Here is a 26,639-nt window from a genome sequence, read left to right as displayed (position 1 = left end):
ATACCACTCCAGCCTGGGTGATGGAGCAAGGCTCTGTCTCAAAAAAACCCACAAAACAAAAGAAACAAAACAAAGGTACACACTTGAACTCATCACAACTGAATCTAACCCAGTAACTCCACTCCTAAGTATATTACCAAGAGAAATTAAAACATATGTTCACATAAAAACTTATACACAAATATTCATAGCAGCATTATGCATGATAGCTAAAACACAGAAATAACCCAAATGTCCACCAACTGATGAATGAATAAACAAAATGTGGTATATATACACAAAATGAAATATTTAGCAATAAAAAAATAGAGTACTAATACATGCTACAACATGGATGAACCTTGAAAACATTATGCTAAGTGAAAGAAGCCAGTCATAAAAGAGCACATACTGTATGATTCTATTTATGTGAAATATCTAGAATAGTCAATTCTATAGAGGTGAAAAGTACATACGTTACTTGGGGCTGGAAGTGAACATGAGAATGGGGCATGGCCAATGGGCAAGAGGTGTTTCTTTGTTGGGTGATGAAAATGTTCATAGGTTGTGGTGATGGTTGCACAATCCTGTGAATATACTAAAAATGAGCTGGGACCGGTGACTCACGCCTGTAATCCCAGCACTTTGGGAGGCCTAGGCAGGCGGATCACGAGGTCAGGAGATCGAAACCATCCTGGCCAACATGACGAAATCCTATCTCTAATAAAAACACAAAAATTAGCCGGGCGTGGTAGTGCACACCTGTAGTCCCAGCTACTCAGGAGGCTAAGACTCAAAAAAACAAAAAACAGGCCAGGCACAGTGGCTCATGCCTGTAATCGCAGCACTTTGGGAGGCCGAGGCAGGCGGATCACAAGGTCAGGAGATCGAGACCATCCTGGCAAACATGGTGAAACCCCGTTTCTACTAAAAATACAAAAAATTAGCCGAGCGTGGTGGCAGGCACCTGTAGTCCCAGCGACTCGAGAGGCTGAGGCAGGAGAATGGTGTGAACCCTGGAGGCGGAGGTTGCAGTGAGCCGAGATCATGCCACTGCACTCCAGCCTGGGCGACAGAGCCAGACTTTGTCTCAAAAAAAAAAAAAAAAAAAAAAAAATCAAATATTGGATAAGGATGTTCATCACAGTATTGCTTATAACATGAAATTTTGGAAACAAATGTACATCAATAAGGTTAAATAAATTCTAGTAATTCTACTACAAATACCCTACGGAATCACCATAAAATCATTTTAAATGATGAAGACTTTACATTTACTTACATATAAAAGATGTTCATAACACACTGGTCAGTGAAAATAGGTTACAAAGCACTGTGGATAGTATGATTATAATTAAGTGCCTATGGACAAAACTACACATAGATAATTGTACAGAAATGTACAAAAAGATGGCTGGAAGGATAGTCACCAAATTGTCAACAGTGAATCCATTTGGACAAATTTCAGTAAATTTTACTTTCTCTTATTAATTTTGCATTGTTTGACTATTTTTAATCAATATTATTTATATAGATAATTGTTACTTATTTTTCCCATCCTCAAAAAAAGTTTGCAAATTTAAGTTCTACAGATCTTTATCAAGTAAATGCTTTGAATTTTCCCATTACCCACACTGAAACTGTAATTTACATCAGCAGTCCTTTGTGCACAACCACTGTTCTCCTTCACGTCGTATTTATTCTGTACCCAAATGTTTATGGCAGCAAACACATTTTGTATTATTAAAAAATAAAAATAAAAAGGCCAGGTTTGGTGGCTCATGTCTAATCCCAGTACTTTGGGAGGCCAAGGAGGGTGAATCACTTGAGGTCAAAAGTTTGAGACAAGCCTGGCCAACATGGTGAAATCCTGTCTCTACTGAAAATACAAAAATTAACTGGACGTGGTGGTGCACATCTGTAATCCCAGCTACTCAGGAGGCTGAGGCAGGAGAATCGCTTGAACTCTGGAGGCAGAGGTTGCAATGAGCCAAGATCATGCCACTGCACTCTAGCCTGGGAGATAGAGGAAGACTCTGTCTCAAATCAAAAAACAAAAACAAAAACAGAGGTGGTTCCTGCCCTATAGGCAGTTAAGATCTAAAACACTGACATATCTGAAGTGGTTCAAGAGGCACAAAGAATAGTTAATACACATGAACTTAATTTGTTCATATGTATTTGTATATCTATAAATCTACATCACAATAAATTCAGTAGTTATAATCATCCTACTTCTAAAAGCAGAAGTCAAGAAATTCCACTAAATTAAAACAGTCAGTTCAGACCAAAATAGTTTAATTTTCTACTTTCATTTTAAACTAGAAGATTAAAGTAAGGAAGTTCATCTACACACACAACCATATCATTATCTGGTAAAACCAAAGGTTCTGTAGCAATGTTAAAAAGTGTTAACAAAGGGTGCTTTTATGGGCTTTACCAGTATTTGTAACGTATTGCTTCATGAACTTGGATACAGGTAAAAGATTATCTATGGTCGGGTGCAGTGGCTCCCGCCTGTAATCCCAGCACTTTGGGAGGCCGAGGTGGACGATCACCTGAGGTCAGGGATTTGAGACCAGCCGGGCCAACATGGTGAAACCCTGTCTCTACTGAAAATATAAAAATTACCTGCGCATGTTGGCAGGCACCTGTAATCCCAGCTATTCAGGAGGCAGAGGTTGCAGTGAGCCAAGATCACACCGCCACACGCCACTGCACTCTAGCCTGGGAGAAGAGCAAGACTCCATCTCAAAATTAAAAAAAATTTAAAAAAATAAAGAAGAGTCGCTTGAACCCAGGAGGTGGAGGTTGCAGTGAGTCAAGATTGCACCACTGCATTCCAGCCTGGGTAAGAGAGCAAGACTCCATCTCAAAAAAAGAAAAAAGAAAAAAAAAAGATTACTATATTATCGTATATATTGCTTAGATGTCTTGAATTACCTCATAAACATTTTTGAAGTGTTGGGGTTTTTGAGGGGAGGATGAGATGGGTGACAGGAATTAGCTGAGAGTAAGAAAAGTAAAACAGTGCTTTTAATAAAACCAGAGTCTAAGGCCAGGCACAGTGGCTCACATTTGTAATCTCAGCATTTTGGGAGGCTGAGGCGAGTGATCACTTGAGGTCAGGAGTTTGAGATCTTCCTGGCTAAAAAGGTGAAATCCCGTCTCTACTAAAATACAAAAATTAGCTGGGCGTGGTGGCAGGCGCCTGTACTCTCAGTTACTTGGGAAGCTGAGACAGGAGAATTGCTTGAACTCAGGAAGTGGAGGTTGCAGTGAGCCGAGATTGCACCACTGCACTCTGACTTGGGCGACAGAGCAAGACTCCCTCTCAAAACAAAAAACAAAACGGGGTCTAGAAAGGTAGGGAAAAAAAATGTTTTTTTTTAATTTATAGAAAACAGAACAACTCTCAAGAAAACAGGAGAGGCCGGGTGTGGTGGCTCACAACTGTAATCCCAACACTTTGGGAGACTAAGGTTGGAGGATCACTTGAGCCCAGGAGTTTGAGGCTGCAGTGAGCCATGTACACACTCTTAAAAAAAAAATGTATTTTAATAAATAATCTAATAACATCTAACACAGTACCCACAAGACTATAATATAAATCAAAATATTTATGGCCCTATTATTTCATACATTTGTCTGCAACTCTCAGGAATAGGTGAGTGAAAACTGGTCTCCTCTGAAGTGCACTAAGTAAAGCTATAGCATAAAAGCAACTGGAGCAGAGGAGCACACTAAGAAGGCAGCAACCTTATCTGTTTTTGTTTTTGTTTTTTTGAGACAGAGTCTCGCTCTGTCACCCAAGCTGGAGTACAGTGGCGTGATCTCGGCTCACTGCCAGCTCCGTCTCCCAGGTTCAAGCGATTCTCTTTCCTCAGTCTCCTGAGTAGCTGGGATTACAGGCGCACACCACCATGCCTGGCTAATTTTTGTATTTTTAGTAGAGATGGGGTTTCACCATGTGGGCCAGGATGGTCTCGATCTCCTGACCTGTGATCCACCCATCTCGGCCTCCCAAAGTGCTGGGATTACAGACGTGAGTCACAGCACACGGCTTTTTTTTTTTTTTTTTTGAGACACAGTCTGTCACCCAGGCTGGAGTGCAGTGGCGCAATCTTGGCTCACTGCAAGCTCTGCCTCCCAGGTTCATGTCATTCTCCTGCCTCAGCCTCCCGAGTAGCTGGGACTACAGGCACCCACCACCACACTCAGCTAATTTTTTGTATTTTTAGTAGAGACGGGGTTTCACCGTGTTAGCCAGGATGGTCTCGATCTCCTGATCTTGTGTTCCGCCTGCCTCAGCTTCCCAAAGTACTGGGATTACAGGTGTGAGTCACCGCACCCAGCTTTTTTTTTTTTTTGAGACAGAGTCTTACTCTGTTGCCCAGGCTGGAGTGCAATGGCACGATCTCGGCTCACTGCAACCTCCACTTCCCAGGTTCAGGTGATTCTCCCGCCTCAGCCTCCGAAGTAGCTGGGACTACAGGCGTGAGCCAGCACACCCAGCTAATTTTTGTATTTTTAGTAGAGACAGGGTTTCACTATGTTAGCCAGGCTGGTCTCGAACTCCTGACCTTGTGATCCGCCGGCCTCGGTCTCCCAAAGTGCAGGGATTACAGATGTGAGCCACCGCGCCCAGCTACACTTGGCTTTTTTTTTTTTTTTTTTTTTTTTGTAGTTTAGTAGAGACGGGGTTTCACCGTGTTAGCTAGGATGGTCTTGATCTCCTGACTTTGTGATCCGCCCGCCTCGGCCTCCCAGAGTGCTGGGATTACAGGCGTGAGCCACTGCACCCAGCCTAGCAGCAGCCTTACCTGTTTCAAGGGCTCCAAGAAGCTAGGGCATTGGCACATAATAAATGTTCAATAAATTTTGCTAAATCTGTCTAAGAATGAAGTACCAAAAATTGGAACTCATTTTTACTTTTACACTTTTCTCATTCTTGAGCCTGCTGGGAGTAATTATATTACTAAGTATACTGGTGTTCAGCAAATGCCTATGTAAATTAACTGAACCATAATATAACTGAATTTCTTAAAGAGCACTTAAGAAAGCTAGATAAGAAGCCTTAAAATGTGATAACACCAGATGCTCTTTTTTGTTTTTTAATATGACAAGACAGAAGATACAAATATTCTGTTGTTTTCTGAGATGGAGTTTTGGTCTATCGCCTAGGCTGGAGTACAGTGGTGTTGTCTCAACTCACTGCAAATTCCACCTCGCAGGTTCAAGCGATTCTCCTGTCTCAGCCTTGGGAGTAGCTGGGATTAAAGGTGCGTGCCACCAAGTCCATCTACTTTTGTATTTTCAGTTGAGACGCGGTTTCATCATGTTGGCCAGGCTGGTCTCAAACTGCTGGTCTGAAGTGATTCACCCACCTCAGCCTCCCAAAGCGCTGGGATTACAGGCATGAACCACTGCGCCTGGCCAGAAAATACAGATTTTCTTTCAAAGGGACACCAAACCAAAGAAACTTGTGCCCATAATCCCAGTTACTGGGGAGGCTGAGTCGGAGGATTGCTTGAGCCCAGGAGTTCAAGACTACTCTAAGCCACACAGAAAGACCTTATCTCCTGCCAGGCGCAGTGGCTCATGCCTGGCTCGACCTTCTTGCTTTCAAAGGCTAATTAAAGGCTGGGCGCGGTGGCTCACAACTGTAATCCCAGCACTGAGAGACCAAGGCGGGAGGATCACCTGAGGTCAGGAGTTTGAGACTAGCCTGGCCAACATGATGAAACCCCGTCTCTACTAAAAATACAAAAATTAGCTGGGTGTGGTAGCCCACACCTGTAATCCCAGCTATTTGGGAGGCTGAGGCAAGCGAATCGCTTGAACCTGGAAGGTGGATGTTGCAGTGAACCAAGATTGCACCACTGCACTCCAGTCTGGGCAACAAGAGGAAAACTCCGTCTCAAAATTGAAAAAAAAAAAAGGAAATGCAGTCCGGGTGCGGTGGCTCACTCCTTTAATCCCACCACTTTGGGAGGCTAAGGCTAACAGATCACCTGAGGTCAGGAGTTCGAGACCAGCCTGAAAAACAGGAGACACTCCGTCCTACTAAAAATATAAAATTATCCAGGCGTGCTGGCACACGCCTATAATCCCAGCTACTCGGGAGGCTGAGACAGGAGAATGGCGTAAACCCGGGAGGCAGAGCTTGCAGTGAGCTGAGATCCAGCCACTGCACTCCAGCCTGGGCAACAGAGCTGACTCCATCTCAACAACAACAACAAAAAAAAAAAAAAAAAAAAAAGCAAGACTCCATCTCAAAAAAGAAAAAATAAGAAAGAAAAGAAAAAAGAAAATTTAAATAGAGATGGGGGTTTCACTACATTGCCAAGGTTGGTTTTGAACTTCTGGGCTAAACCAGTCTTCACACCTCAACCTCTGAAAGTGCTGGGATTACAGACTTGAGCCATTACCTGTCTAAGTCTTTGTCTTGATCTAGGTATTTTATATTTTAAAACTCCTTCTATCACGCCTGTAATCCCAGCACTTTGGGAGGTTGAGACGGGCGGATCACGAGGTCAGGAGTTCAAGACCTGCCTGATCAACACAGTGAAACCCCGTCTCTACTAAAAATACAAAAATTAGCCGGGCATGATGGCAGGCAATTGTAATCCTGACTACTCAGGAGGCTGAGGCAGGAGAATCGCTTGAACCCAGGAGGTAGAGGTTGCAGTGAGCTGAGATGGTGCCACTGCATTCCAGCCTGGGCGACAGAGAGGCTTTGTCTCAAAAACAAACAAAAAAAACACCTTCTAGCCCAGGCATGGTGGCTCACGCCTGTAAATCCCAGCACTTTGAGAGGCTGAGGTGGGCGGATCACCTTAGGTCAGGAGTTCGAGACCAGCCTGGCCAGCGTGGTGAAACCCCATCTCTACTAAAAATACAAAAAAATTAGCCAGGCGTGGTTGTGGGCACCTGTAATCCCAGCTACTTAGGACGGTGAGGCAGGAGAATTGCTTGAATTCGGGAGGCAGAGGTTGCAGTGAGCTGAGATCGCGCCACTGCACTCCAGCCTCTGTGACAAGAGCATGGCTCCATCTCAAAAAAACAAACAAAAAACTCCTTCTTCCAAGTGGTTAAATTATTATTTATTTTGTATATAGGTGAGAAGGAGAATTCACAGAAAATTAGATATGCACATCCAAACTTGTCAAACAAGTCATACTGCCCAATTTTCACAAGCCAATCAGAGTCCCAAAAACACTAGAACAAAAGGACAAATCCAAATTACAGCACAGATTTGCAACCAACTCAAAGATACACTTAGAAAGTTTCTACAGAAACGTTTTTCAGGATAGCCATAAAAAAGAATGAAATCAGGCCGGGCGCGGTGGCTCAAGCCTGTAATCCCAGCACTTTGGGAGGCCGAGACGGGCGGATCACGAGGTCAGGAGATCGAGACCATCCTGGCTAACACGGTGAAACCCCGTCTCTACTAAAAATACAAAAAACTAGCCGGGCGAGGTGGCGGGCGCCTGTAGTCCCAGCTACTCCGGAGGCTGAGGCAGGAGAATGGCGTAAACCCGGGAGGCGGAGCTTGCAGTGAGCTGAGATCCGGCCACTGCAGTCCAGCCCGGGCTACAGAGCAAGACTCCGTCTCAAAAAAAAAAAAAAAAAAAAAAAAAAGAATGAAATCATATATTTTGCATCCATGTCTGGATGCAGCTGGAAGCCATTATCGTAAGTGAATAAATGGAGGAACAGAAAACAAAATACCGCATGTTCTCACTTGTAAGTGGGAGCTAAACACTGAGTATTCATGGACATAAAGATGGCAACAACAGACACTGGGGACTACTAGATAGGGGAGGGTTGAGGGTAAGGTTGGAAAAACTAACTGTTGGGTGCTACGCTCACGACCGGATCCGGGGAACAAGATCATCTGTATCCCAAACCTCAGGATCATGTAACAAACAAAATAAAAGTTGAAATTACTTTAAAAAAGGCCAGGCACAGTGGTTCACGTCTGTAATTCCAGCACTTTGGGAGTCTGAGGCTGGTGGATCATGAGGTTAAGAGATTGAGACCATCCTGGCCAACATGGTGAAACCTTGTTCTGCTAAAAATACAAAAATTAGCTGGGCCTGGTGGCGCCTGAGCCTGTAGTCCCAGCTACTCAGGAGGCTAAGGGAGGAGAATCACTTAAACCCAGGAGGCGGAGACTACACTACAGCCTGGCAACAGAGCGAGACTCCATCTCAAAGAAAAAAAAAGAAAGAAATTACTTTTAAAAAGTTTCTCAGTCTTCTAAGGGAAATAATTCTTACTTAAAGTCTAGCACAGTATTGACAATACAGTCATATCATGGTGTGGGCAAATACATTTTAAAGTAATCCTTTAGCATACCAGGCCCTGTATATTGCTAAATGTTAAAGAAAATGACAATACTATTGTAACACTGTCTGTAGGAAATATGAAAAATAATGTGCTTGTTTTTCAATTAAATAGTAAAACAAAAAAACTCAACTATTATCCACTAATGTTGACAGACACCCAATAAGTAATTTAAAAAGCATTACATAATAAAGTTTTTCTACAGATGTTCATCTTACATTTTAAAACATTTTCAAAGCAAGTAATGAGCAGAACTAAATTATTAGCTGCACGTTTACTTTACAAAATGAAACAAAGGGAAAGAGAGATATAACAGATACTAAACTTTTCTGAAACAGAAGCCACTCTTGTTATTTAATTAAGAACTAAAATGGCCCCATTACACAAGGCAACGTGATTTAACAATGACGTCATTCATAAAGAGAAAGCCACTGGAATGAATAAATAGGAGCCATGGAAAAGGTCTGAAGACTGTCTTCTCATATTCCACTGATTTTCAAATCAATCAAAGCACTTAGATTTTTTTTTTTGAGACGGAATCTAGCTTTATTGCCCAGGCTGGAGTGCAGTGGTGCAATCTCAGCTCACGGCAACCTCCGCCTCCCAGGTTCAAGAAATTCTCCTGCCTCAGCCTCCCGACTAGCTGGGACTACAGGCGCATACTGACATGCCCGGCTAATTTTTTGTATTTTAGTAGAGACGGGGTTTCACCATGTTGCCCAAGCTGGTCACAAACTCCTGAGCTCAGACAATTCGCCTGCCTTGGACTCCAAAATTGCTGGGATTATAAGCGTGAGCCACCGCGCCCGTCCCCCTCAAAGCACTTAGATTTTAAATGAGATATTTCCTACTTAAACTGAAATAACCATTTAAAAAGCACCAAACACCCTAAGAACCAAGTATATCTTTCTGTGCTGATATCTGTAGAAAATAAAATTTTTGGCTGGGCGCGGTGGCTCACGCCTGTAATCCCAGCACATTGGGAGGCCGAGGCGGGCAGATCACAAGGTCAGGAAATTGAGACCATCCTGGCGAACACAGTGAAACCCCGTCTCTACTAAAAATACAAAAATTAGCCAGGGGTGGTGGCGGGCGCCTGTAGTCCCAGCTGCTCGGGAGGCGGAGGCAGGAGAATGGCGTGAGCCCGGAAGGCGGAGGTTGCAGTGAGCCAAGATCGCGCCACTGCACTCCAGCCTGGGCGACAGAGCGAGACTCCGTCTCAAAGAAAAACAAAACAAAAAAAAAAAAAGAAAAGAAAATTTTTAAATTAAAAAGAGAAACAAGTATAATACTAGGTAAAGACAAAAGATGCAGAAACATTCAATATTATATTTGATAAAATATCTTAAAATAGAAAATTCTCTCATATGACCTTTTGCACAAAAATGATAACTGGTAAGACATTTAAATCATCTAAACCTACTTTTCATTAATGTCCAAATTTACTGGTCTAAAACACAACTTTTTAACAAATGAGATCTCAGCAATCTGACCCCAAGTTTAGTAACACCCTTGGCAAACCAACCCTGGTATCACATTCAACTTAACTTCTAAGAGAAGACATTTTCCTGACCCCAATAAAACCCAGCAGATGTGAAATCGTTATTTTTAGTACCTGAAATTTGGTTCGTGAGTGAATTATACCCATCAAGGAAATATGTTCTATTCTCCTGCCAAAGCCCAGTCCTGCACTCTTTATTAGACAGAACTCACAAGTAGTCATCCAAACTTAATCTTTAAAAGTCAACTCCCCCTCAACCTGTGGCAAGAGCTTCAGGATTCAGCAGTGGCTAAGAAAAACATCTGAGGCTTTAAATAAGAAATAAAATAAAACAGGCCGGGAATGGTGGCTCACGCCTGTACTCTCAGCATTTTGGGAAGTTGAGGTGGGTGGATCACTTGAGGTCAGGAGTTCAAGACCAGCCTAACCAATGTGGTGAAATCCTGTCTCTACTAAAAATACAAAAATTAGCCAGGCGTGGTGGCGCATGTCTGTAATCCCAGCTACTTGGGAGGCTGAGGCAGGAGAACTGCATGAACCCAGGAGATGGAGGCTGCAGTGAGCCAAGACCGCACCACTGCACTCCAACTGGGGTGACAAAGCAAGACTCCATCTCAAAATAAATAAATAAATAAAATAAAACAAAGATCTGGGAGAATATGACTACAAAATGAAAGGAAAAGCTGCTGATAAAGAAAGAGGAGTGTCAAGAAAAAAAAAAAAGCTCATACCTGTAATCCCAGCATTTTGGGAGGCCAGGAGATCAAGACCATCCTGGCCAACACGGGGAAACCCAGTCTCTACTAAAAATACAAAAATCAGCAGCTGGGCACAGAGGCTCACGCCTATAATCCCAGCACTTTGGGAGGCCAAGGCAGGCAGATCACCTGAGGTCAGGAGTTCAAGACCAGCCTGGCCAACATGGTACAACTCTACTAAAAATACAAAAATTAGCCAGGTGTGGTAGTGGGCGTTACTCGGGAGGCTGAGGCAGGAGAATCGCTTGAACCCAGGAGGCAGAGGTTGCAGTGAGCTGAGACCACGCCATGGGACTCCACCCTGGGCAATAAGAACAAAACTCCGTCTCCAAAAAAAAAAAAAGAAAAAAAATCATTAAAAAAAAAAATAAATGTAAACAGACTAAGTAAACACATGGAAGCTGCAATCTCCCACAATCATGTAATATATCTCATTTTGTACAGTGATATATACACATATCATACATTTCACATCCAATGTTCTTTCTACATCATACCATTAAGAAGTTGAACATATTGCAAAAAGGTTAAATTTTACAGTAAAATAACTATAAGAGAAGGGGGTAAAATGAGACACTTTTTTTTTTTTTTTTGGCCAGGGACTCACCCTACCGCCCAAGCTGGAGTGCTGTGGCGTGATCATGGCTCACTGTGTCCACAATGTCCCGGGCTCAGGCGATCCTCCTACCTCAGCCTCCCAAGTAGCTGGGACTATAGGTGTGTGCTACCATGCTCAGGTAATTTTCATATCTTTTGTAGAGATGGGGGAATCCCTATGTTGCCCAGGCTGGTCTTGAACTCCTGGGCTCAAGAGATCTGCCCGCCTTGGCCTTCCAAAATGCTGGGATTACAGGCATAAGCCACCATGCCTGGCCAAAACAAGATACTTTATAGCAGGAAGACAAAAGCTGAAAAAGCAGTGAGCTTCTGGGAAGTAATTTTTTTATCTTTCATGAAGGATAAAGTCGTATAAACTAAAGGGGAAATACTACACAATTATTATTAGCCAGAAAGGAGGAAATCTGGATCTTCAAAAACCCCTATTAATGAAGCAAACAATCTCAGCTCTCACAAAACAGCCTGTCAATGCCTCATTATCCCATTAGTGAATGTCAAGCTCCTGTTACCTTACAGAAACACATGCATTTTCTTCAGCTCAAAGACCATCGGTAACTAGGTAGCACTAGCCTATGACATATTAAATGGTAGACTTCCCCAGAGCATGATTTATCTATGAGAATGCATCACATCTTTTCTCTAAAGCCTAAGTTATAATAAGCCTTTAAGAATTGCAAGGATCCAAATTATTAACAGGAATAATCCATTTTGCTTTGAAGAAAAGCAAAACTGGGTACTTCAATCTAAGAGCAAATAGAAAACAAACATGAGGCCCGGCGCGGTGGCTCACGCCTGTAATCCCAGCACTTTGGGAGGCTGAGGTGGGCAGATCACGAGGTCAGGAGATCGAGACCATCCTAGCGAACACAGTGAAACCCCATCTCTACTAAAAATACAAAAAATTAGCCGGGCATGGTGGTGCGCGCCTGTAGTCCCAGCTACTTGGAGGCTGAGGCAGGAGAATGGCGTGAACCCAGGAGGCGGAGCTTGCAGCGAGCCGAGATTGCACCACTGCACTCCAGCCTGGGCGACAAAGCCAGACTCCGTCTCAAAAAAAAAAAAAAGAAAACAAACATGATGGTGTAGGTTGCCCAGAAGTGTCTAATTTTCTATGCTGTAGAGCTCAGTTTTTATAAAGCTTTTCCCATTTCTACTCCCATGTTTAGTTTATAAAACACCTGTCAGTTCTAGAGCATTAAATCGTAAAGCAAAAACATCTTTTCAAACACATTTTTAACAATCTAAAGAATTTTTCAAGTCCCTAGTTAAAACAGGTTACACCCTAGACTAGTAGAACTAGCCCCAGCTCTGTCTGTTATCTCATTAAGTGATTCTCTGTACCTCAATTTCCTCGTCTAGAAAATAAGGCAGTTGTACTGGATAAATTCAGTCCCTTCCAGCTCTAACTTTCAATTCTAAGATTTCAATTAACTAAGAAAATTACTGTCTTGTTAAAGCTCAACATGTAGTATTTCTAAACACACCACAGAAATGTAAGAAAATCAGGGAACTCAAGCAGACTTTCCCCCCAGATTTACCAAAACTGCAAGAGGCAGGAAATATGGTTGCCTATTTGTTACCCTCACTTATGTAAGAATCAGTCTAAATGGAATGAGAACTTGGTAACAAAAGTAAACAATTTATAAACCCACATATATATGCCAAAAGAACTAGAAGTGGCCAGGTGCGGTGGCTCACACCTGTAATCCCAGCACTTTGGGAAGCCAAGGCAGGTGGATCACGAAGTCAGGAGTTCGGAACCAGCCTGGCCAACATGATGAAACCCCACCTCTACTAAAAAAATACAAAAAATTAGTAGGCATGGTGGCGTGCGCCTGTAATCCCAGCTACTCGGGAGGCTGAGGCAGGAGAATTGCTTGAACCCGGGAGGCAGAGGTTGCAGTGAGCCAAGATCATACCACTGCACTCCAGCCTGGGAGACAGGCAAGACTCAATCCCAAAAAAGAAAACGAAAAAAAAAAAAAAGAACTAGAAGTTGCGTGATATTATTTGGTGACACTGAACTATTTTCCATATTTGTATAATTGTGCCAGAATATAAAAATGTGTGTATATCCTTTTACTGTGCTTTATTAAAGATCAGCTCCATACAACGGAATTTAAAATGTTACAGTCAGGCAGGTCGTGGTGGCTCACATCTATAATCCCAGCACTTTGGGAGGCCGAGGCGGGCGGATCACTTGAGGTCAGGAGTTCAAGACCAGACTGGCCAACACAGTGAAACCCCGTCTCTACTAAACATACAAAAATTAGGCGGGCATGGTGGCTCGCGCCTGTAATCCCAGCTACTTGGGAGGCTGAGGCAGCAGAATCACTGGAACCCAGGACGGGGAGGCTGCAGTGAGTAGAGATTGCACCACTCCACTACAGCCTGGGCAACAGAGCAAGACTCAGTCTCAGAAACGAAAAAAAAAAAAAAAAGACACGGTCTACATAGACTTACACCTGCTTACTGTTTTAATTTCAAATTAATAGTGAAACATTTAGTTCAAAATGAAAGACCCTGAACACTATGGTCAACCGATTCAATATTCTTCCCAGATTATTTTTCCCTTCAATGCTCTCCTCATTCCTAACTCTTCTCAATCCCACATCCCCCACTCCATTCCAGACCCCAACTTACCCCACTCCCTTTCTCTCTCCTCCCTTCCTAACCATACACAGTACTTTCAAAGCAGACTAGGAAGTTAGACTGCTACCTAGGAAATACCAGAATCACCTAGGACACTCATATGTTAGTGTGAAGGGAAGCTATGGGATTTTGTTTTTAAGATAACTAGGAGTTAAAAAAAATTCAACCCTGATTAACCAGCACGCTCAGTGTGGGATATTCTGGTTAATACTAACCAGGGAACTTATTTTGTTGAAAAGCAACCCATTAGATCATTTTCCCTTCAATTAGGAGTTACAGTTCACAAGAAATACCTGATGATAATCTGTGTTCTACAAACGGGCAAAATTCATAATCAATTTTTTTTTTTTTTTTTTTTTTGGAGATGGAGTCTTGCTCTGTCGCTCAGGCGGGAGTGCAGTGGCACGATCTTGGCTTACTGCAACCTCTGCCTCCCAGGTTCAAGAGATTCTCCTGCCTCAGCCTCCCGAGTAGCTGGGACTACAGGTTTGTGCCACCACGTCTGGCTAATTTTTGTATTTTTAGTAGAGACGGGGTTCACCATATTGGTCAGGCTGGTCTTGAACTCCTGACTTCATGATCCGTCCACCTCGGCCTCCCAAAGTGCTGGGACTATAGGCGTAAGCCACCGCGCCCAGCTCATAATCAAATTTTTTATTTTTATTTTCTGAGACAGGGTCTTGCTCTGTCAACCAGGCTGGAGTGCGATGATGTGATTTCGGCTCACTGTAGCCTCTGCCTCCCAGGTTCAAGCAATTCTTGGCCTCAGCTTCCTGAGTGGCTGGGACTATAGGTGCGCATCACCATGCCCGGCTAATTGTTTGTATTTTTAGTAGAGAAGGAGTTTTGCCATGTTGGCCATGCTGGTCATGAACTCCTGACCTCAGGTGATCGACCCATCTCGGCCTCCCAAAGTGCTGGGATTACAGGCATGAGCCACCGTGCTCAGCCGCCCGACTACATTTTGTATTTTTTTTTTCAGAGTCTCACTCTGTAGCCCAGGCTGGAGTGCAGTGGTGCAATTTTGGCTCACTGCAACCTCTGCCTCCCGGATTCAAGCGATTCTCATGCCTTAGCCTCCCGAGTAGCTGGGACCATAGGCATGTACCACTATGCCTGGCCAATTTTTGTATTTTTTGTTGGACAGGGTTTCGCCATGTTGCCCAGGCTAGTCTTGAACTCCTGAACTCTACCCATCCACCTGCCTCGTCTTCCCAAAGTGCCTGAATTACAGGAGTGAGCCACCGTGCCTGGCCCATAATCAATTTTTATCATATGGAGGAGTTGGCCTACAGGCCAAAGAAGGCCTTAGAGCTAAAAATGGTTTTACATTTTTAAAAGGGTGTGGAAAAAAACATACAAAAAAGAAAATGTGGCTAGGCGCAGGGGCTCGTACCTGTAATCCCAGCACTTTGGGAATACAAAAATTGGCTGGGCGTGGTGGCGTTTGTCTGCAATCCCAGCTACTCAAGAAGCTGAGGCAGGAGAATCGCTTTAACCCGAGAGGCAGAGGTTGCAGTGAGCCGAGACTGCGTCACTGCACTCCAGCCTGGGTAACAGAGCAAGCCTCTATCTTAAAAAAAAAAAAAAAAAACGAAAACAGAAAAGAAAACGTGACCACATGAGGCCCACAAAGCCTAAAATATTTACTATCTGGCCCTTTACAGAAAAAGTTTGTCAACCCTTATTCTGCAGCACCAAAAACACTGAGTAGTACACAGACTCCAAAATATTGCCCAGAAGTGCTCCTTTCTCATCAAACTAACTGGAGAAGTTTCCTTTACTTCAGTTCCAAATTACTTAAACAGAATCTCTATTTCTCAAATTTATTTGCCTAAATGACTAGCCCTCAAGAAAGTGTTATCTCAAAAGGCTCTATTCCCTTATTTAGACTCAAGTTTCAGCTAAGATGCTAGGGTTGGTTCCCAATAAATGCAAAAGATCGGAAAGCTTACCTGGTGCATTTGCTATAGCCAACGGCAGGCCTTGAATTGGGTGCACCTGGATTCCTGAAGTACCCAATGCACTGAGGTTAATGGTCTGGAGGCCTGGCATGGAGGAGAGTTGAGCAGCATTCACAGTGACTGTGCCAGCAGGAATGGAAGCAGCTGAGGCAATGGGTGTAAGAGTGGTGCTGCTGCTGCTGGTCTGTCCCAAAGAAACACCCTGCATTGGGGCTAAGGTGATTGTCTGGGCTTGTGGGTTCTGAACTTGGAGGTTCTGCAGCTGTAGAGTCTGCCAACTGACCTGTCCGTTGGGCCCCACTGTTGGTGTCCGGATGATGATGGGACCAGAGTTTGGAACAGCCTGAAGCTGGAGGTTCTGGAGGGTTTCTTGGGAGATAGCTTGAGTTGTAAAGGTCTGCCCTGACAATGGTGCTGCTTGGAGGGCCTGGAGGGCCTGTCCCCCTTGAACTAGCTGAGGCTGGATAAGAATTTGTTGCTGCTGTGTCTGCTGGTTTTGCTCTCCTTCTTTTTGCTGACCTGCTTGCAGTGAGCCTCCAGATGTCTGGTTTTGCTGGATGTTCAGAGCATCAGACCCCTGTAGCCCACTGACCCTCTGGGGTGTCTGGCCTTGAGAGTTGGTCCCTGATGATCCACTGGTAGTAAAGTTCATAATTCCCATGTTGCTGGTGGTAGTAGTAGTTGAGTAGCTATTGGCATTGGTAAAAAAGGAGCTGGAACTGGCTTGTGATGACACCAAGCTGGCAGAACTGATGGTAGTCCCTGAGGTGACAGGCTGTGAGCCGCTCTCCTGGGACCCAGAGCTGCTGATGGTGACTGCCTGAGAGCTGGGAGTCAAGGTAGCTGCAGAAACGCTGTTGACAGGTAGCAAGGTGATGTTCCCATTCAGGGCCACTGGTACATTGGTCACATACTGAGTCTGTCCTGAGAGTACATTATTAGCCAGGCCTTGGAGGGGAACAGCCTGCTGGAGTAGATTTGGCATAGCAGCAATGATGTTGCCTCCACTTCCTCGATTTGTGATAATCTGTTGGTTTGCACCTGGTATGATCTGTATTTGACCAGAACCATCCTGCTGCACTTGGGCCCCAGTGGCAGCAAACTGCAGCTGTTGCCCATCAACGGTCTGGAACTGTGGGATTACTTGATACTGAATATTAGGCATCACTCCAGGTAGTCCTGTCAGAACTTGCTGGTTCTGTAAGTTGGGAGTGGCAGCCACAACATACTGCCCACCAGAGACTGTGCGATTCTTGGAAGACTCACTGCCATTGCTGCCATTGGTACTGCTGCCACTCTGTTCCTTTGAGGTAGGGGTAGCCCCAGAGGAGGAAGAGATGATCTGCCAGCCATTGGCACCCTGTGAAAGTTGTGTGGCTGTGAGGTCAAGCTCACCTGTTCCCCCTGACTGACTCGGGCCCTGGGAGTTGTTGCTGTTCTCATTGGGTGACTCAATTCTGCTGCAAGTTGCTGCCAGCAGAGCCAAAGGGGATGGCTGGGACTCCTGGCCAAAAATAAGGGAGAGGAAAGGAGTTAGTGACACCCAGCTGCCAGCCTAGGGGGCAGTATACAACAAATAAACAGCAACGTAGTGCAGACAAGGAGCAAAAAACAGAAACAAAAAGCTGACCTATCTGTATTGCTGAAACTCCTGTCTTTGGGGATCTCCATACTCCTACTTCTTATCTATAAAATGGTTTTGATAAGCTCCCTAAAAAGCTTTCTATGAAGAGTAAGGCAATTATCTAAGAATATTTACATCCTCTCAACATCTTCCCCACTCTATTATTATCACTTACCTGCCCTCCTCCTCCTCCACTGCTGCTGCTACTGCCTGTGCTGCTACTTCGAGCCTGTGAAAAGGCACCACCACCATTACCACTGCCCCCATTATTGCCACCAACTCCTTTTTCAATCTTCACCACAGCTGTCATTTCATCCATGGAGTGATCTTGGTCTAAAACAATTAAAAAACAAACAACTTAAACTTGAGGGAAGAAAAGAGATGAAGTAGGAAGGATAAAAGGAGGCTATGATGAAATAGCAATGACTAACAGGAAGGCGAAAGGCGCCAGTATAAAGAAAATGGATTGGAGGGCAGAGGGGAGCTGCAGGGCATGCAGGACGTGAACTAGGCTCAATGGTGCCAAAAGTGGGCCTCAATTCTCCCTTACACAAAATTAAACTAAGAAAACATTCAAAAAGTGCTTTGGGGATAGGAAATGTGAAGGACGGTAGTCATGCTGAAAGAGTTTCAAAATAAAAAGTATCCTAAGGGAAAAAAGGACAGGTAAGGCAAAAAACAATATGTGGGTGGATGGAAAGCTTGCTAAAATTAAGGTTAAAAGAGATGGAGAGGCCAGGCGCGGTGGTCATGCCTGTAATCCCAGTACTTTGAGACGCTGAGGCAGGAGGATCACCTGGGGTCAGGAGTTTGAGACCAGCCTGACCAACAAGGAGAAACCCCGTCCCCACTAAAAATACAAAATTAGCCGTGCGTGGTGGCGCATGCCTGTAATCCCAGCTACTCCCGGAGGCTGAGGCAGGAGAATCGCTTGAATCCGGGAGGTAGCAGTGAGCCGAGATCGCACCATTGCACTCCAGCCTGGGCGACAAGAGCGAAACTCCCTCTCAAAAAAAAAAAAGAGAGAAAGAAACAAAAATCCAAGTATTAAAAGTAACAAGAGGAGAGGGGGAAAAGAAATAAAAAGTTTGAGTAGGAAAACATTTGTGAATACTACTAAGGAACTAAAGGGGTGTACTGGTTAGTAGTCAGGAGGTTTCGGGGCGGAGGGCGGGCCCTGAGGGAAAGGGCGGTTTCGGGGTGAGGGGCGTGGAAAGGGCGGGACGGTGGGGCGGGGGGAAGGGAAATCTACGGAAAGTGGGGGGAGGAGGGCGCCGGAGCAGGCGGCGACCAGAGGGCGGACCAGACAAGCGGTTGGCCCGGGCGGGGCCTTCACTGCTCGGGCCGCCCCCGCGGCTCCAGCCCCCGGCGGGAGGAGCCTCAGGCGGGCGGCCGAGTAGTGGGGGGTAAGGCCCGTCCCCCGTGGCCGGGGCGGGCAGGGGGCGGGCGAGGCCACGCTGCCCCCTCCCCCGGGGCGGGCGGCCCATCCCCCTCCTCCTCGGAGGCCCCGCCACTGCCCCGTCTCCCTCCCTTCCCTCCGCCCCGGGCGGGACCTAGGCCGCCGCCGCCGCCTCCCGCCCGCCCCCCCTCACGGCGGGGATCGCCCGGTCGGCCCTCGCGCGCGCCCCCTCACTCGCCTCCCACCCCTAAGCTTGGAGTGGACTCATCCTTACCGCTCATGGTGGCAGCTGAGGGACAAGCTCAAGGGGGTCCTGTCCGGGGGGGTTGGGGGGGGCCGGGAAAAACGCGGACGCTGACGAGGCAAGCGAACCCGGACCGGACAGGGAGGGGGGGGTGAGGAGGAGGGAGCAGCGCGCCACAAGCCCAACCTATGCCCCGCCCCTTCTCTGCTGCCCCGCCCAATGAGGGAGGGGGAAAGGTGGGACTTGCAGAAGAAAGACGGTGAGGTTTTCCAATGGCAAGACTCGCTTGCTCTCTAAGGCGTGTAAGACTAAGTTGCGTGCCTGGTGTCCGCCCAAAAAGACAGCCCTCTCAGTGTTAAAAGCCAATGAAGGATGCAGGAAGTGAAGATGGGCGGGAGCTGGGGATTATTGGCTTGGAAGGAAACCAGTCAACCGGCAGGCGGGCTCCCTGAGACGTTGGGATAGGGAAAGCTTTGATAGGAATGACAGAACAACGGCCAACTAGAATCCGGGATATGCTTGGGCAAAATCCTAGTGGGAGGAGAGGTAAGAAGTAGACAGGAATAGGATAGGCTGAAGCTGATTAAAACCAATCAGAAATCAGGCGGGCAGCCAGGAAAGTTATGATTGGATTAAGACTGAAAAAAGACAGGAAAGGACGCATATTGACGTGAATTAAAAGCCAATTAAACGCCGGATTAACTCTGAGGGCGGAAACTTGGAGTGGCAGAGGAGAATTGGCGGCTCCCTCAGTTATTCAATCCAATGAGGGAACGAAGTAAGCCTGGCACCGCCTCCTAGTTGGCCAATGGGCGTTACCGGAGCCGCCCATCATGAGGGAGGGAAGAGGGCTGTGCCAAGAGGAGACCGTCGCCATATTGGCCCACCTCAGGGGACGTTGTTACAGTCATTAGGTGGGACGCTTTAGTGGAGTCTTGCAGCTCAACAGGTGTCAGAGCCAAGGCATTCGGCGCGCAGTTCCGCATCAACACTAGGATTTATTTGAGTCTTCATTTAACTGCCCCTATAAAGTACCTCTCAAATCTTACCCGTTTCCCGGGTGGGCGGACAGGCGGGCAGATACCTCAATGTCGCTGCAAGCCCTGCGAGTGCAGCCGGAACGGGATTTGGGGACAGCGCTCACCAAATAAGTTAATACTGAGCTGACCAATATGCAGAGTCTCCGTAAGATTCCAGAAAACGCCATTTTGTTAAGTTCCGCCAGACAAAGGCGCTAACCAATTACGACTGGTTAACTTTTCAAGCTTTGGGGCTAAAGTGCGGATAAGTCACTTCCATTTTTCCGAGTTAATAGTAAATACTGCCTATGCATAAAGCAAGATAGCTGAGCTCCTGCTTTTTGCAATCACGAAGGTTAAACTTTACTGCAGGCACCTGGATTTCTGGCCTCCTCTTTATCCGTGTTTTGGTGGAGCCGGCCTTGATAGCTTGTCAATGACACGATAAGGTCATGTCCTTCAGTATTTGTATCTTAAATGTTGTCGCTTGCTTGTATGTTCTTATGTTTTAAAATCTGAATTCTCCTATACTATTTTAAGCCCTTTGGAGTTAAGAACTGAGGCCTCTGCTGCTTTAGACAGGTAAAAAGGTTAAGTGATTGCTGACTGCCTACCGTGTTAGGTGCCTAAGTCAGGGGGGCAGTTGGTATTTCGTGTCATCCTTATCAGGAAGATTTTATTAAGTATTAGCTATATTATGTATTTTATAAGTGAAGACATTCAGGCTGAGAAGTGACTTACCCAAGGTCACAAAGCAAATGAGTCTTAAGTGTTAGATTCCAACCCAGAATAGTTCCACAAAAAGTTTTCTGTAAATTCTTCAGTGAATTAATGCTGCCGGGCGCAGTAGCTCAGGCCTGTAATCCCAGCACTATGAGAGGCCGAGGCGAGAGGATCGCTTGAGCCCGGGGGTTCAAGACCAGCCATGGGCAACATGGTGAAACCCCGTCTCCACAAAAAAATAACAAAAATTAGCTAGACGTGGTCATGTACGCCAGTAGTCCCAGCTACTCAGGAGGCTGGGGTGGAAGGATCGCTTGAGCCCGGGAGGTTGAGGCTGCAGTGAGCCCAAATCCTGCCACTGCACTCCAGGCAAGACAACAGAGCGAGACCTTGTCCCCAAAGTAAGTAAATATATAAATGCTTTTTAATTTTTACTGTCTAGCTCCTGGAAAAAAAAAAAAAAAAACCTACCCCTACACCCAGGACAGCTCAAATGGCATCATCCTCTTATATACCTTTGTTATGAAATTTATCAGAAAGGGCCGGGCGCAGTGGCTCAAGCCTGTAATCCCAGCACTTTGGGAGGCCGAGATGGGCGGATCATGAGGTCAGGAGATCGAGACCATCCGGGCTAACACGGTGAAACCCCGTCTCTACTAAAAAATACGAAAAACTAGCCGGGCGAGGTGGCCTGCGCCTGTAGTCCCAGCTACTCGGGAGGCTGAGGCAGGAGAATGGCGTGAACCGGGAGGCGGAGCTTGCAGTGAGCCGAGATCCCGCCACTGCACTCCAGCCTAGGCAACAGAGCGAGACTCCGTCTCAAAAAAAAAAAAAAAAAAATTATCAGATTACATGACAAATAATTGCTTCTCTCACTATATCAAGGTTTCTCAAAACGAAATGTCACACACTCTCAGAATCCTCTGGGTTCTTTTTCAAAAAAGGCAGATTCCTAGACTTCCACCTTAAACCTATTTTTAAGTAGCTCTTTCAAGTGATTAGTCCCTAAACCCAGTTTAAAACACACCAAGAAGGCTGGGCGCGGTGGCTCACGCCTGTAATCCCAGCACATTGGGAGGCAGAGGCAAGCAGATACTTGAGGTCAGGAGTTTGAGACCAGCCTGGCCAACATGGTGAAACACCGTCTCTACGAAAAATACAAAAATTAGTCGGGCGTGGTGGCGCATGCCTATAGTCCCAGCTACTCAGAAGGCTGAAGCAGGAAAATCGCTTGAACCCAGGAGGTGGAGGTTGCAGTAACCGGGGACCATGCCACTGTACTCCAGCCTGAGCAACAGAGCAAGATTCAGTTTCAAAGAAAATAAAACAAAAACATCAAGAGAAGAAACTGGGGAAAAGAAACTTCCAGAAAGGGAGAAATTTCCTGGAAGGAAGAAACTGCATTACTCATCTTTGTAAATCAAGCTCTGAATATTCTAACAGCTGTTTAGTGCATTCAGCAACTGTCTATACCTAAACTTGCTTGGGGAGGGAGGTAGGGAGAGAAACTAACACCGTGGAGGAGTATTCTAAACATTTCACATATTTATCTAATTTAATTATTCCTACCAATTTAAGAGATAGTTGTCCCCTTTTACAGATGAGAAAACTGAGGCTCAAATATTTTGGTTAAATTATAACTGTCCTGTTTAGTTCCAAAGCCTGTGTTTTTTCCATAGCCCTAGTCTACATCTGAATTGGGAATTAGATTCCCAATTTTGGGAATCTTTTGGGAAAAAGACCTAGATTCAGAAATTCAAAAGCCATCATCCTTCTCACAATCCTTTTGCCTCTGCTCCTCCAGAAGAAGATAATTCAGCATGTGGCTAGTGAGGAATACCCTAAAGGTATACTAGTTTATTGATAGTCCCTGAGAGCAAATGAATGACATGCTCCATCTTCTCCAATTGCTCTGTAAAAACCTGAACAAATTTCCTTTAGACTGAAAAAAAAACACAAAAAACCCAAACTTATATCAGACTATTCAGATCCCTCACATGCACACACGCAGTGTCTTTTTTTTTTTTTCTGAGACTCTCACCCTGTCTCCAAGGCTGGAGTGCAGTGTTGCAATCTTAGCTCACTGCAACCCCTGCCTCCCAGGTTCAAGTGATTCTCCTGCCTCAGCCTCCCGAGTAGCTGGGATTACAGGCGCGTACCACCATGCCCGGCTAATTTTTGTATTTTAGTAGAGATGAGGTTTCATCATGTCGGCCAGGCTGATCTCAAACAAACTCCTGACCTCAGGTGATCCTCTGCCCACCTCGACCTCCCAAAGTGCTGGGATTACAGGCGTGAGCCACTGTGCCCAGCAATTTTTTTTTTCTAAGACGCAGTCTTGCCCTGTTTCCCAGGCTGGAGTGCAGTGGCACGATTTTGGCTCACTGCAACCTCTGCCTCTCAGATTCAAGCAATTCTTTCTGCCTCAGCGTCCCTTGTAGCTGGGACTACAGACATGTGCCACCATGCCTGGCTAATTTTTATATTTTTAGTAGAGACAGAGTTTCATCATGTTGGCCAGGCTGATCTTGAACTCCTGACCTGAGGTGATCTGCCCGCCTCAGCCTCCCAAAATGCTGGGATTACAGGTGTGAGGCATTGCGCCTGGCTACCTGGTTAACTTTTTGATGTTTTGTTGAGATGAGATCTCATTATGTGGCCCAGTTGGTCTTGAACTCCTAAACTCAATCCCAAAGTGCTGAGATTACAGGCATGAGCCACCATGCCCCACTTAAAATTCATATCTTTTTCTTTTTTTTGTTTGAGACGGAGTCTTGCTCTGTTGCCAGGCTGGAGTGCAGTGGTGTGATCTTGGCTCACTGCAACCTCCGCCTCCTGGGCTCAAGTGATTCTCCTGCTTCAGCCTCCCAAGTAGCTGGGACTATAGGCACATGCTACCACGCCCAGCTAATTTTGGTATTTTTAGTAGAGACAGGGTTTCACCATGTTGGACAGGATGGTCTTATCTCTTGACCACATGATGCGCCTGCTTTGGCCTCCCAAAGTGCTGGGATTACAGGCGTGACCCAGTGCACCTGGCCAAATTCCTATCTTTCATAAGAATTACTTCTATGAAGCCTTTCCTACCTCCCTCAGTTATTGAATACCCTGGCCACTGTGCTTCTTTTATTTGCCTCCATTAGAGGTATCTGAGTATCCTGTCTCCCCGACTAGATTAAGCGATTTGAGGGCAGGGATGATGCCTTTTCACTTTGGATTCTCAGGGCCTGGAATATAGTTGAGTCCCAGTAACATTTTTGTTAAATGGGAGGGGAAGCCTAATCCTGACCATCCTGAATAGTCTCCAGATACAATACTAAGATTGATTCTCAGCTTTCATTTGGGTGCCTTATAAAAGTTAAATCACTCTTCCTGATTTTTTTTTTTTTTTTGAGATGGAGTCTCACTCTGTCGCCCAGGGTAGAGTGCAGTGGCAGGATCTTGGTTCACTGCAACCTCCGTCTCCCAGGTTCAAGTGATTCTCCCACTTCAGCCTCCCAAGTAGCTGGAACTACAGGCATATGCCACCACCCCTGGCTAACTTTGGTATTTTTAGTAGAGATGGGGTTTCTCTATGTTGGCCAGGCCGGTCTCAAACTCCTGACCTCAAGTGATCGGCGCGCCTCAGCCTCCCACAGTGCTGGGATTGCAGGTGTGAGCCACCGCGCCAGGCCTCTTCCTGATTTTCAACCCAATCCTCAGCTTTTTTCAGTCTCCTATTTAGCAATCTGATAATTAAGAACATTTTACAGGCCGGGCGTGGTGGCTCATGCCTGTAATCCCAGCACTTTGGTCGGCTGAGGCAGGCGGATCACCTGAGGTTGGCAGTTCAAGACGAGCCTGACCAACATGGAGAAACCCCATCTCTACTAAAAACACAAAAATTACCCAGGCATGGTGGCGCATGCCTGTAAACCCAGCTACAAAGGAGCCTGAGGCAGAAGAATCGCTTGAACCCTGGAGGTGGAGGTTGCAGTGAGCTGACATTGCGCCATTGCACTCCAGCCTGGGCAACAAGAGCGAAACTCCATCAAACTCTCAACTACAGCTAAGTACAAAGTGGACTAACTGAAATTTCTTTACCTGTCCTGCCTACTCTAGGATAAAGGAGGCTAGAAAAAAAGAGTCTTTTGACAAAATAGTGAAGTCTCGCAGTCTTCTAAACTCTTACTTTCCACCTCTCTGAACAAGAAAACAAGCCTAGACTTTTCACATCAGAAGCTTGTGATAAGCAGGCTAAGATCATTCAGTGCGATTCGGACTATAGAAACTGGAGGGAACACCGCATACAGCCCCCGAAGTCTTTTAAGAACCCTGGCAAGGCAAGAAATTGATCCAAAAAGAAACTGAAACAAGACGGGCTTCTTCCTGGTTGGCAAGCCCAGAACTTGTGAGAAATTCAGGACTGGCTGCTGCTAACTGGTTGCTGATAATCTTTTTTGTGTTTGTTTGTTTGAGACAGAGTTTCGCTCTTGTTGCCCAGGCTGAAGTGCAATGGCGTAATCTCGGCTCACCGCAACCTCCACCTCCCGGGTTCAAGCGATTCTCCTGCCTCAGCCTCCTGAGCAGCTGGGATTACAGGCATGTGCCACCACACCTGGCTAATTTTGTATTTTTAGTAGAGATGGGGTTTCTCCATGTTGGTCAGGCTGGTCTCCAACTCCCGACTTCAGGCAATCCGCCCACCTCGGCCTCCCAAAGTGCCAGGATTACAGATATGACCCACTGCGCCCGGCCAATATTCTTTATTATTATTAACACTATTTAAGATGACTCATTCTGTACCTTTGCTGTGTCTTTGTTTCCTTATTTGAGAAGCACTGTGATTCATCCCTGCCTGGGCTGCACCTAGTAATACTAGGAAGGCGTTCATTCAGTTCTGCAGAGTCTGTGGCTCTGGTGGTCTTGAAGGCCCTGAAGGAGCAAGGCTGGTTGTAAAATGAGAGGTTTTTGTTTGAGGGTTGGGAGGTATGGTCAGGAACACAATTTAGTTATTGTTGGAGCTGAACTCTGGCTCAACCTTTTTTAATATTCCCTGACAGTAAGCCCAGTTGATGGTCTCTGGAGCTGGAAGATCCTTTACCAAATAAAACCAATAGTAGTTGGAGGCATGGTGAGAAAGAGGAAAAAGAGATTGCTGAGAGACTGGAAGTTTCACAATCCATCTGCTTTCTTGAGAACTGGAGAAGGAAGGCTCAGTGAACTGAGGAGTGTCAGAGATTGGCTTATACCCCAAGTAGATCAAACATAGAGCTTTCCTGAACATTTAAATCTGACCCCTAGGGATTCCAGTTTGGAACAAACACATAATTAAAACATTTCCCTTTCCTTCACCAAATACCCAAACCCCTAAGGCTCCTCAGGGAGCCTAGGCTTGCCACACCCGAGGAAGGCGTGCTTAATGTCATCTAACCCCTGTGGTACCTACACACACCCAGACCCCTGCACTCCAAGTGTGATGGGGTCCTGCCTGGCAGCTAAACATTTAGATTTTTTTTTTCTTTTTTGAGATGGAGTCTCGATCTGTTGCACAGGCTGGACTGCAGTGGCACAATCTCCATTTACTGCAACCTCATTTACTGCAACCTCTGCCTCCAAGGTTCAAGTGATTCTCCTGCCTCAAACTCCCGAGTAGCTGGGATTACAGGCACATGCCACCACGTCCCGCTAATGTTTGTGTTTTTAGTAGAGAGGGTTTCACCATGTTGGCCAGGCTGGTCTCAAACTCCTGACCTCAAGTGGTTCTCCCGCCTCGGCGTCTCAAAGTGCTGGGATTACAGGCGTGGGGACACCACGCCCGGCCCAG

General features: G+C 45.7%; 1 protein-coding gene across 3 annotated transcripts in view; it reads right to left on the bottom strand.

The window, feature by feature from the left end:
• SP1 (Sp1 transcription factor) overlaps positions 1–19,248 on the bottom strand; it is a 32,684-nt gene extending 13,436 nt beyond the window's left edge. Inside the window, exons 1-3 of one of the 3 annotated variants that reach the window (XM_008003415.3) lie at positions 19,122–19,248; positions 17,624–17,781; positions 15,816–17,328 (exon numbers count right to left, since the gene is read on the bottom strand). In XM_008003415.3, the coding sequence (XP_008001606.2) occupies positions 15,816–17,328; positions 17,624–17,781; positions 19,122–19,128 (1,678 nt within the window). In that variant the 5' untranslated portion in view covers positions 19,129–19,248. Of the gene's footprint in view, positions 1–15,815; positions 17,329–17,623; positions 17,782–18,586; positions 18,606–19,121 lie in introns of those variants that run through there. The other 2 variants (XM_008003416.3, XM_037997050.2) reach the window with 2 other exon arrangements.
• Positions 19,249–26,639: the final 7,391 nt, after the last annotated feature.

Source organism: Chlorocebus sabaeus, chromosome 11 (genome assembly GCF_047675955.1).
Source record: "Chlorocebus sabaeus isolate Y175 chromosome 11, mChlSab1.0.hap1, whole genome shotgun sequence".
NCBI lineage: Eukaryota > Metazoa > Chordata > Mammalia > Primates > Cercopithecidae > Chlorocebus > Chlorocebus sabaeus.
The sequence above is the reverse complement of the archived record's forward strand: the minus strand, read 5'-3'. Positions and strand labels throughout refer to the sequence as shown.